Consider the following 12282-nt stretch of genomic DNA (forward strand, 5'->3'; position numbering starts at 1 on the left):
GCATCTGAGTTTAATAGCAAGTGTATTTTTATTAGTAATAATTTCAGTTCCCAGATGTAATACAAGTTATACGGATATATACATACATACTTATAAATACACAATGTAAGCCGTCCCGAGTCTTCGGAGAAGGGCGGGATATAAATTCAAATAAAAAAAAAATACATGTTATATATGGTATTTTGTACTGATATAGTTGTTACATATAATATGCATTGGAAGAGCCTTTAAAAATTAGTTCACTGAGCTCCCTATAGAAAAAGACTTTAAAAATATATATTAATCTTAAGAGAAAACATATTACACTATTCTTTAATTAGAAAACACTAAATTTCCATTTTACATATTATTTTGTACAGTTGGACTATAATCTATTAAAAATTGTGGTTCTGAATCTATTAACTTCACCTTATTACAGAAATGGAAAACTTACTGCTATTTCTAGTCTTCTTATAATCTGGATAGTGATAATTAATTAAACTCTTTGAATGGGCTGCCACTTTTGCGGAACTGCCTTTGAAGTGCTTGTTCATAGACTTTTGTCAGTAAAAACCTCCCCTAAATATAGAAAAGAGTTAACTTGTTGTATGGGATTTCCATTCAAGTATCAGTTTTATATGATACAGCTTTTGGCAAATACCACTTTGGACCTAGCTTTATTAAATAATTATAATTAAAGGATTAGATACAGTACATAGTTTCTGCAGAGAACAGCAATAAAGGTGATTAGGTGTCTGGACATTAAAAGATATGATAAACAGTTGTAGGAACTAGGTATATCTAGTCTAATGAAAGACTAGGGGTGATGTGATAGCAGTCTTTCAATAGTTGAAGGCTGTCACAGATAAAAGAGATCAACTTATTCTATAGATCACCTGAGACCAGGACAATAAATAATGGATGGAAACTTATCAAGGAGAGAGCCAACTAAAGAGAAATTTCCTGTCAGTAAGAATTAATGTGTAATTGCCTCCAGACGTTGTGGATGCTCCATCACTGAAGGTTTTTAAGAAGAGATTGGAGAGCCATTTTTCAGGAATGGTATAGGGCAGAGTGTCAAACTTGCGTCATCACGGCGTTGTCATGTGACATATTGTGACTTTCCGCCCCCTTCACTAAACCATGCATAGGCATGGCCAGCAAATGACGCATCTGGCCCACGGCCACAAGCTTGACAGCCCTGGTATAGGGTCTTTTGCTTGAGCAGGAGGTTGAACTAGAAGACCTCCAAGGTCCCTTCCAACTCTTATTCTGTTATTTTCAGGTCTACTTCAGCATGTGCCATCAAAAATATATCCTGCATATAAAAGGGTGTTAATAAATTTCGTAAAGATATTTAAGTATCTGAGGAGTGGAGAAATTCTGAGAAAGCATTTACCTAATGAAAGAACGTTTGAATATATAATACATGCTTGGCTGGCAGTTTAGAAGTAGTTATTTTTTTGTGTAAAAGAATTTATTGGCTTCAATATGGACTGTGCTACAAGTATAAGCATCCAGGTCATGGTTGTCCCAAAAATGCTTTTTCCAAAAGGCAACTTGACTTCTTTTTTTTAATTAGTTCTTTGAAAATGTTTAGCTTTTCATCGAAGAAGCTTCTTCAGTTATAACTCTGGCTTCCATGTTTAGCTTGACTAGATTTTTCCGCAATATATTTTTATTTATGGAGCCAAATACTGCATGAAATCTTATAAAGGATATAGACGCTTATTTTTGGCTATACATTTCACTTTAGAATGATATCTAGTGAAACAATTGTGTATGCTGGATTGCCTAGATCTAAATGACTGTTCTTCTTTTAATAAATTCCTCTCAACATAGAGTCCTCTATTCTAACCAATTGGTTTTTAGCATACATCTTGGCTACTATAACTGGGAAGCTGACAGGACTGTATTTTGGGGGATGTCCCTTATTACCCTTTTTATAAACAGGGTCTATGATAAAAATTTCTCATTATTTTGGAATGCAACCAATATTATTTAGGTAGCACTACAGCCCCATAAATGGTAATGAGGGGATAGTGAATAGGTGACTTAAGAAAAGAACTTAATCAACATAGCACCCCCCACAAAGATGGAAAACGTAACAAAAAAGAACAAAGAGTTAAGAAGCAATATGTGAGCGGGTTCATAACACCAGCTATTACTGTATTATTCTTCTAGATCATGTGAAAAGCATCTTAATGACAAAAAATATACAATGGTGATACTGTCAGAAGATCAGTTTCATGAATACTAAGCTGTTTCCCTAAAAGCAATTAAAATTAAGATTGTCAGTGGCCCTGCTATTTTTTAAATAGACTAAAGCGAACGTTAACGAGTTAGCTTTTAAACATTAGAATCGAGCTTAATCTATGTGTTGTGAAGAGGTAACAATAACAGTTTGTGATTTGCAACAAGCAGATTCAAACCTGAGATGAAAACCACACCTTTACGTTCTAGACTTGTAAAAGTATAACCCGCTTCAGAATGGGTTGAGAATTAAAATAGCCGAAAAGCAAGCAGCTGCCATAAATCTTATAGCTTGAAAATGCAATCAGCAATTTGAGTCAATTGGGATATTCTGGAAAACAATATTTCGCCATAGTTGTTAGTTTGATTTGTAAAAAAAAAAAAAACAGCAAGCAAGGCGCTTGCGCCCGGCTAAGCCTTTTCTCATGCGTCCTCCTCCTTCTCCTCCAAAATAGGAATAGAAAGGAAGAACGTGGAACTCAAACTCTACTCATAATAGTAGGTGGAACTGGAACCTGGAGGAGCTGGAGAATCAGCCAATAACAATCCAGACTCGGGGCAAACGCACTCCTTGGTTTCCTCCGATTGGCTTATAGGAAGATGGGCAGGGAACGCGCCAAACCTAACGGTAGAATTTCGGTCCCGCCAAGAAAAGCCCGCTTCGCTCTTCTACCTCGCAATGCCGGCCGAGCTGAACGTGCAGGAGACCCCCGCGTTCCCCCAGGAAAAGCCCCTCGCCGCCTCCCGCTCTTCCCCATGCCAAGGAGAGATCCAGTATCTCCAGCAGGTCGAGCAGATCCTGCGCTTCGGACACAAAAAAGAAGATCGGACCGGGACAGGGACGTTGTCCATCTTCGGGATGCAGGCGCGGTACAATCTCCGAGGTGAAGTTCAGCCCACTCCATCGTCTCCTCGGGCTGCCTGCGCCTGTGGCTTTCTTATGAGGAATTCGGGGGTGGGCGGGAAACCGCTGCGGGTTGTGCAGCCTTGGCGCTGGTCTTGGAGCCTCTGGGTCTCAAAAACGGTGAAATCGTCAAGTCCCTTCTCGGGGGGGACGGGGGGACGACGACTTTAAAGCAGGGATCTCCAACCTTGGCAACTTTAAGATTTTAAGACAGCAGTTTTGCAGCAGCTGCCAATAAAGCCAACACAGTTCTGGGCTGCATAAACAGAGGGATAGAATCAAGATCACGTAAAGTGTTAATACCACTTTATAATGCCTCGGTAAGGCCACACTTGGAATACTGCATTCAGTTTTGGTTGCCACGATGTAAAAAAGATGTTGAGACTCTAGAAAGAGTGCAGAGAAGAGCAACAAAGATGATTAGGGGACTGGAGGCTAAAACAAATGAAGAAGGTTGCAGGAACTCAGTATGCCTAGTCTAATGAAAAGAAGGACTAGGGGAGACATGATAGCAGTGTTCCAATATCTCAGGGGTTGCCACAAAGAAGAGGGAGTCAAACTATTCTCCAAAGCACCTGAGGGAAGAACAAGAAGCAACGGCTGGAAACTAATCAAGGAGAGAAGCAACCTAGAACTAAGGAGAAATTTCCTGACAGTTAGAACAATCAATAAGTGGAACAACTTGCCTGCAGAAGTTGTGAATGCTCCAACACTGGAAATTTTTAAGAAAATGTTGGATAGCCATTTGTCTGAAATGGTGTAGGGTTTCCTGCCTGGGCAGGGGGTTGGACTAGAAGACCTCCAAGGTCCCTTCCAACTCTGTTATTATGTTAAGACTTATGGACTTCAACTCCCAGAATTCCTCAGCCACAAGTCTTAAAGTTGCCAAGGCTGGAGACCCCTGCTTTAAAGGGCACCGAATTTGCCTCGGAGGATAATCTAACAAAAGAACAATCCCCCTTAAAAAAAGTCAGCTTTTTATAATCTGTGAACAAGAAAGAAAAGGAGACCACCAGACCCGAAGTGGTCATGGGGAAGCCAGAGGAGACAGCAGAAGATTTTGAGACCGAGACCATCTCGGTGTCCCGATTCCCGTATCCATCTTCAATTCGTAGCTCCTTGCTCAGCTCCTGCCTAATTTGGTGCCAATTCATTAGGTCCAAAATTCTTTTGCTTAGGAGCACTTATGTGTCACTAACATATAACTTGTCTCAAAACAGGAATGATGGAGAAAGAGCAATGATTCCCCCAAGTGGCACCCCCCAAAAAAATTTGTTTAGTTATATATTTATCAGATTGTAGCCCACCTTTTCTTTTGGCAGAGGTTACGGTTTAAGGAAGTGCTTCTTATAAAGGTAGTCTTCGACTTATGACCCCAACTGAGCCCAAAATATATGTTGTTAAGCAAGGCAGTTAAGTAAATTTTGCCACATTTAAGTGAATCCCTGCAATTGTTGAGTCAGTAACACGGTTAAGTGAATTTGGTTTCCCCATTGACCTTACTTGTCAAAAGGTCACAAAAAGGGATCCCATGACCCCAGGGAATTGGTCATAAATCACTTTCAGTGCCATTGTATCTTTGAACATTCATTAAACGAACTGTTGTAAGTCAAGGACTACCTGTATTTTCTTCACAGCAGCAGCCCTGTAAGATAGTCTGGGCTGAGAGCGTTCAAGGTCACCAGGTATCCATGGGTTCCAGTTTCTATGACTGTCAGCTTTTTGCGGTAGTGCAGATAAGATACCAAAGTCACAAATACTGACAGTACTTTATTGTAAGGTTACAGTACAGAATCTTGCAAATCTGGTAGCGCTTCTCGTCCCTCGATAAAAAAATAAAAGAATGAATACTATATATTAGTATTCCAATATGATGAACTGATTAAATATTTATCTGAATTATGTTTAATGTTTAAATTATGTACCAATTAACTTTAGAAAATGTTCAGTTAGCATATAACCCAATATCTCTAATTTTTTTCACTTTCAGATGATTTTCCATTGTTAACAACTAAAAGAGTATTCTGGAAAGGAGTACTGGAAGAACTACTTTGGTTTATCAAGGTATAATGCATAGTAATGATTTCAGTCAAATTTTGATTAGACCCATTGAAATAAATAGAAATTGAGGTTTATTATCAATGCAAATAATAATGCAATATTAATTCAGTAATAAATTATTCAGAGGGGGGGTACAGATGAGGCATGTTAGTCTTCTACTGGAAGCCTACAGAGGTCTGGATAGAAGAGTCCTGGCCTACAAACCACAAAAGGGGTGGTACAAACGTGGAGATAATTATTCAACATTATCAATAATAAATATCTGATATAGCCTAGACAAAAACCCCTCCCCAATATATAGCAGTACCGATATCTAAAATTATTGACGAGGCTAACAACATAGGAATATGTTAGATTTTATATAACAATAATACAAATCAATGGAGATTACCAAGAATAAAGCTAATTTTCAGAATAGGTGGAACAAACAAGCAATAGAAGCACAAAACTGGACAACCTGAAAAGAATACATCAGAATCTTGATTGGATAGAAGTGACAGATAAGTATCATGTTCTCTACCAAGTTAATTCTTCAAAATATTATACCGGTACATGCATGTCTCACTTCTAAAAGAGAAACATACTCCAGACTTCCAGGTATGACGAACTGAAGACAATTTTTTGAAAGCAGAGTCAACAACTAAGGCAGAGAACCAAGGAACCTATGATTAGACCAGTTCCTTGGAACCTCTCTGGATAAGGAGAAGACGGAAGATTGCCCACATGTGCTCTAGATGATTGCTTCTTGCATGGAGGCCACAGAATATGGCCTCCATGGAAGAAGTTTGTGAGTTTGAATGCTGGCAAACAATGGGACTATCCAGTTTGCTCATCTATCAATAAAAAAAATTAACCAGGGTGGAGACTTTTAAAGAATGCTAAGAGGAATATACTTCAAATTCTACCTATTGTTTTTGAAGATCTCTTTCTCTCTCTGGATTAATTTTTCTAATTTTCCGCCTGCCTTGTGAAAAGTAGAGCCTGAAACAACTTTCAGGGTTAGTCTGGTTAAAATCTATTGCCTATTAATGCATTCTAGTACTATTAAAATTTGGATCAAAGTAATGCAAGATATTGAATCTTGCTAAATATTATGAATATAATGTATGATGCTGAAAAGATTTTCCTATTTTTATTTCAAATCAGTTTTAATTTTTTCCTTATATTAAAATTATATTTATTATTTTTAACAAAATATTCCTAAAATATAAGAGAATTGGAAAATATAATGCATACAAAGTAATTAAAAAGCAAAATCATTTTTTGATTAAATTCAATAAACTTTGTAGAATAAGAACAATACAAAATTGATCTGTCAAGGAAATGTACTTTGTAGCTTCACAATCACTGAAGTGTTTCTTGTTTATAGAAGCATAATCACTTGCAAAGATGGAGTATATATAAAGGTAAAGGTTCCCCTTGCACATATGTGCTAGTCGTTGCCGACTCTAGGGGGCGGTGCTCATCTCCGTTTCAAAGCCGAAGAGCCAGCACTGTCCGAAGACGTCTCCGTGGTCATGTGGCCGGCATGACTCAACGCCAAAGGCGCATGGAACGCTGTTACCTTCCCACCAAAGGTGGTCCCTATTTTTTCTACTTGCATTTTTACATGCTTTTGAAACTGCTAGGTTTGCAGAAGCTGGGACAAGTAACAGGAGCTCACCATGTTAAACGGCAGCACTAAGGATTCGAACCGCTGAGCTGAACCGCTGAACCTTTCGATCAACAACCTCAACATCCTAGCCCCTGAGCCACCGCGTCCCTGTATATATAGAAAGCAATATTAGGCAATCTGAGTACTGAAACTGGTACTCTGAATATTTACTGCTTTACTGAATTATCACAGGCAGCAATTAGAATCTTATCACTTAATGTTGGGAGATGTTTTCTTCCCCAAGTGTTTGGAAGTATTAGAGCTTGATTGACCTCTACAAATTTTTTAAAATTGCAAGAAGTCTAAAGAGTTTATGCTGAAGACTGATGAATGATTTCTTTCTCATTACCCATAGGGTTCTACGAATGCAAAAGAGCTTTCTGCTAAGGGAGTTAAGATTTGGGATGCCAATGGTTCTCGGCAATTCTTGGACAAACAAGGATTTTTTTCTAGAGAGGAAGGAGACCTAGGTCCTGTTTATGGCTTCCAGTGGCGACATTTTGGAGCTGAGTACAAAGATATGAATACAGGTAAACATGGCTGAATATTTGCTTTCATTTTCAAGTATCCATAAAAATATACTTTAGGATACTAAAGATGTCATTGTTAAAACTGGCTTGATTCCAAAAATGTACAGGTAATCTTCATTTAACTATCCTAATGAGTCTGACAACTACCACTAAATGAAGCAGTTGTTAAGTGGAAAATCACATGACCACGACTCTTCTCTGGCTGAAAAAAGACTATTCAGTTTCACACTTTTAACTTTTGTTTGCCTCCTAACCACTCCTGTTCCTTGGAAAGCTTGAGTGGCTGCTTGCTGTCTTGTATATATCAAAAGCAATATCATTGCGAACAATGGACTTGGAGACTGGGTTGCTATACAAATAGCTTCCTTTCTTGCAAACCTTTTGTCTCCAATCAATATGCTTTGCAAGGATGGAAGAGACAGGTCAGAGAGGACAAGACATACTGATGCTATGAAGGTCATACGTAGGCTGTAAAGTTATTTTTTTAGTAACTTGATAATGGTCATTAAACAAATGGCCATAAATGAGGATCTATATTAAAGTACATGGGGACATGAAAAGACAACTGCTTTAAAGAGTTGCTGAGAGGTATTTTCTATTTATCCCTCTATGTCTTAAACATGTTTGTTTATTTATTTATTTATTTATTTATTAAATTTTTATACCGCCCTTCTCCCGAAGGACTCAGGGCGGTGTACAGCCAAAATAAAACAAAAATGTATACAATTTAAAACAACAATTAAAAAGAGCAAATTTTAAAGGCTGATTATTAAAATTTAAATTAAGAAGTTAAAAAATATTAAAAAACCCAATTAAAATACATCACTAATTATGCCAGTCCCGCTTTAATGAATAAATATGTTTTGAGCTCACGACGAAAGGTCCGAAGATCAGGCACTTGACGCAGGCCGGGGGGAAGTTCGTTCCAGAGCGTCACTGCCCCCACAGAGAAGGCCCTACTCCTGGGGGCCGCCAGCCGACACTGTTTGTTTTAGAATGGCGGTTTTAGAATCAACTCTAATAATTATAAAATAACCTCTTCATGTTACATTATGTATTAAGCAGATTTCTATTTCAAGAAGATTTAAATAATTTGTTATTAGAAGTAATTAATTTGTAAGAGTTAATTTTAATGCCAGTAGTTATGTAAATAATTATTGGTCCTGTCTCATTTAACCTAGAGTAAACTACTGTTTTTATCTACTGTTAATAAGTACTTTGATCAATATGGACTGGGAAATTTAATTAATAGGTCAAATTTTCCCTAGAATTAAAATAGATTTATGCTATCACCAGTTATTAAATGGCTTACATTTCTGCGCTTTTAAGCAGATGACATCATAAAAATATATTTTGTATTCTGTTTTCTAGACTATCTAAACACATTTGTGCTGATTGGCCGTGACTGATGCTTCCTGTTTGGTTTATTTAGTAGACATTTCCAGAAGGAACTTAAAATTCTTAAATACTTTTGTCTTTACAATCTCATAATAAATAAGATAAATAACTATTAAGAGTGAGATTAGTTCTTTTTATTGAAAAGTATTATAAATAAGCTTGCCTTCGCTTTTTTGTAGATTATACAGGACAAGGAGTAGACCAACTACAGCAAGTAATTGATACAATCAGAAACAATCCAGATGACAGAAGAATTATAATGTGTGCCTGGAATCCTAAAGGTATATTATGACATTTAATGCTGAGTTATTAAAGATTGTAGTTATCCATGATAACTCGTTAGAAAAAAAAATCACTATCTTAGAAAACAAAGATATCCAGGATAATTGCACAAGCAATTTATTTTTTTAAATACATTTTTAAAATGTATTTATTTTTTCCTTTTCTTTTCAGATCTCTCTGCAATGGCTTTACCTCCATGCCATGCTCTCTGCCAGTTTTACATTTTAAATGGTGAACTCTCTTGTCAGTTGTATCAGCGTTCTGGAGACATGGGACTGGGAGTTCCTTTCAACATAGCTAGTTACTCACTTCTTACTACAATGATTGCTCATGTTACAGGCCTGAAGGTATCCTTATCTTTTAAACCATTTCCATAGGAAGTAAGGAAAAACAAACAAATCTCAGGGTGAACACAGTCTGGCAAGGAGTGGAACTCTAGCAATATTCTCAGACAGACAATAGGAGAGGTAAATTCTGGCAGCATTTTATACTGCTCTGAAGAGTGAGAGCTTAACAGCGTCAGTAAATGTTCTAATATTTCTTCTTGAAAAACATTAGGTAGCATGAGAAAATTGTATAGCCATTTGAACTCAATTTCCTATGCTTACTGTAAGACACAGTATATGTGGGGTATAGTTTATATGGGGCACAGTTTTGTACCATGTATTTATGGACAATTGGGTACAGAGCACCTCTCAATCTTTATGGGAAATTGTTTCTGTGCTTTAGTGGTAGATTGAATTGTTCTATTTACTGAACAGTGCATTCAACATCTGGCACTTGCCTCAGTTGAAAGAATTTATATACTGAGGCTTAAGTACTGTGAGAAGGAATTTGGTTCCACTTTATGCAGATGTATAAAAATGAATGGTATGGGAGGAAAAACCCTTGTTGGCAGTATTGAAACATCTACATAACAGGACAGAATTGCATTACATATCATAAACTTTTTTTGCTTATCTGCAAAATTCATTGCAGTATTTGCAATAACTGAAATAACAGCAATAACCACATGTCAAAGATTGATGGACTGTGGAAGTGGGAAAATGAAGATTTATGGGTTCATCTTGTTCCATACACATGCAAATACACATTCAAAATTGATTCAGAAAAAGGAAGATGCAGTCCTACAAGGAATCTGCGTAGTAGTTAAGGAGGTGGACCTTGTTGCTGCAGGATTAAGTCCCCTAAATAGAACATATTGGGTGATTTAAGGCATTTTATGAACAAAATAGGGATTGAATGACACTGTTCTTTTTTCTCAAACAGGTGAGATCCATTTAGGAAAGTTGTACTTGAATTAAACAAAATATGAGCACAGTTCTACTTCTACTTAGAGCTTGGAAAGAGAATTGCATGACCCTGTTTCCTCCCCATGTATGGATGAGAGTTCTATCCCAATGTACTTCCCCTGGTTAATGCTGTATAATAAAATGAGGGAAGACTATTAAAACAACCTTGGTTCTCAGACAAAAGCTAGAACATAGATGTAAATATATACTTTTAGAGTATGAATAAACTGATGTATAGAGAATAATGACAATCAGTACATCCAGAAAACAACTTGTCTAGCAGCATACTTATTTTTCTGTTTATTCTTCACTAAATGATACTTTTTTTTTTAATATAGCCTGGTGAATTCATACATACATTAGGGGATGCTCATATATATTTAAACCATATTGAACCCTTGAAAATACAGGTAATTGTATCAGTTGATTACTCTCATTTTGTTATTTTAATAACATTAAAAATATTATAGGTACTGGATACTCCTTATTTCCATCAGGACCTGGATGAAGTATAACTTTTAAATCTGTCAGTAGTGCTTGACATTATCAACAATTCATTCTGAAAACCTACAAAGGGTTAGCAGTTAGTTTTGTAGTTTTGCTTTTTCCTGAATTGATAATTTTGTCAGTATTGAGCAGAAATGTTGAACTGGATTATTGCAGAATTTGGTGCGTTTTCCTATCTTGTTTAACACTGCAGTTGGAGGAGATAACTCGTTAGCATAATCGTTATTATGCTTTATCATTATCATTAGCCAAAGTGGCGCAGTGGTTAGAGTGTAGTACTGCAGGCTACTTCAGCTGACTGCTAGCTGCAGTTCAAATCTCACTGGTTCAAGGTTGACTCAGCCTTCCATCCTTCCGAGGTGGGTAAAATGAGGACCCAGATTGTTGGGGGGCAATATGCTGACTCTAAATTGCTTAGAGAGAGCTGTAAAAGCACTATGAAGCAATATATGAGTCTAAGTGCTATTGCTATTACGTAGATAATATTTCTCTATCCTATTCTCTATTCTCAGCCTAGATTGGACAGGAGATGCAGTGAGTCTTCTTGTATTGCTATCAGGATCTGGGTGGATCATAATATACAAAAGTTCATCTCAACTAAACTGAATCTTTAGATTCTCTGTGACCTTTTTCTATCTCTGGAAAGAGTTATGCTACCTTGGAAGAAGCTTGTCTGTGACTTTCTGTAGCTTTGTAGGTATCTTGGATTAATGACTACTGCTAGAAAAACAGGTGAAGTGTTTGGCTCCATTTATGTCCCTGTTACTTTGTGATTGCTTTATGTGCTGTCTTTGGGCCTACTTTTGAAAACAATTTGGAACCTTCAGTTGTTGCAAAATGCAGTGGCTTACAATTTAATAGGGTAGCATTTTTACAGCTGTTGAATTGCTACTGGTACTTCTTCAGGTACAATTATGTATTAGGTTACCCTATAAAATAGATTTACTGGGTTAAATCAAAGCTTATATAATTTACTAATAAAAAGTATCTTCAATAAGCAATCAATTCAACACTTAAATGAATGCTATAACATGCATGTAATATATATATATGTAATTACATTTCAGCTTCAGAGGCAACCGAGACCTTTTCCTAAACTCAAAATTCTTCGCAAAGTGGAAAACATCAATGACTTCAGAGCAGATGATTTTGAGATAGAAGACTATCATCCACACCCAGCCATTAAAATGGAAATGGCTGTCTAATGAACTTTTTCTGCGACTGTTTTAATGTTCAGCCTGGAGTTAATGCGTTTAAACATTATTTGTATTCACATCACTCAAAAGGTCAAAAACATTTTTTTTAAAAAAAAATGTTCACTTTTTGTATGAAGCTTGAATCTGAAGTAGACTGTTATATATGCACAGACCATGTAAAGGGTTTATGTAGTTTGGAATTATCCAATAAATCATGTGTTGTAAT

General features: G+C 36.7%; 1 protein-coding gene across 1 annotated transcript; it reads left to right on the plus strand.

Moving 5' to 3' along the window:
• The first annotated feature begins 2587 nt into the window (after window positions 1-2587).
• On the plus strand, window positions 2588-12065 carry TYMS (thymidylate synthetase). Its single transcript, XM_058175087.1, has 7 exons — window positions 2588-3116; window positions 5127-5200; window positions 7207-7381; window positions 8959-9060; window positions 9233-9408; window positions 10692-10763; window positions 11928-12065. The coding sequence occupies exons 1-7, from the start codon at window positions 2912-2914 to the stop codon at window positions 12063-12065; spliced, it is 942 nt and encodes a 313-aa protein (XP_058031070.1). The 5' UTR covers window positions 2588-2911.
• Window positions 12066-12282: the final 217 nt, after the last annotated feature.

The sequence above is a fragment of the Ahaetulla prasina genome, chromosome 3 (genome assembly GCF_028640845.1).
Source record: "Ahaetulla prasina isolate Xishuangbanna chromosome 3, ASM2864084v1, whole genome shotgun sequence".
Classification (NCBI taxonomy): Eukaryota; Metazoa; Chordata; class Lepidosauria; order Squamata; family Colubridae; genus Ahaetulla; species Ahaetulla prasina.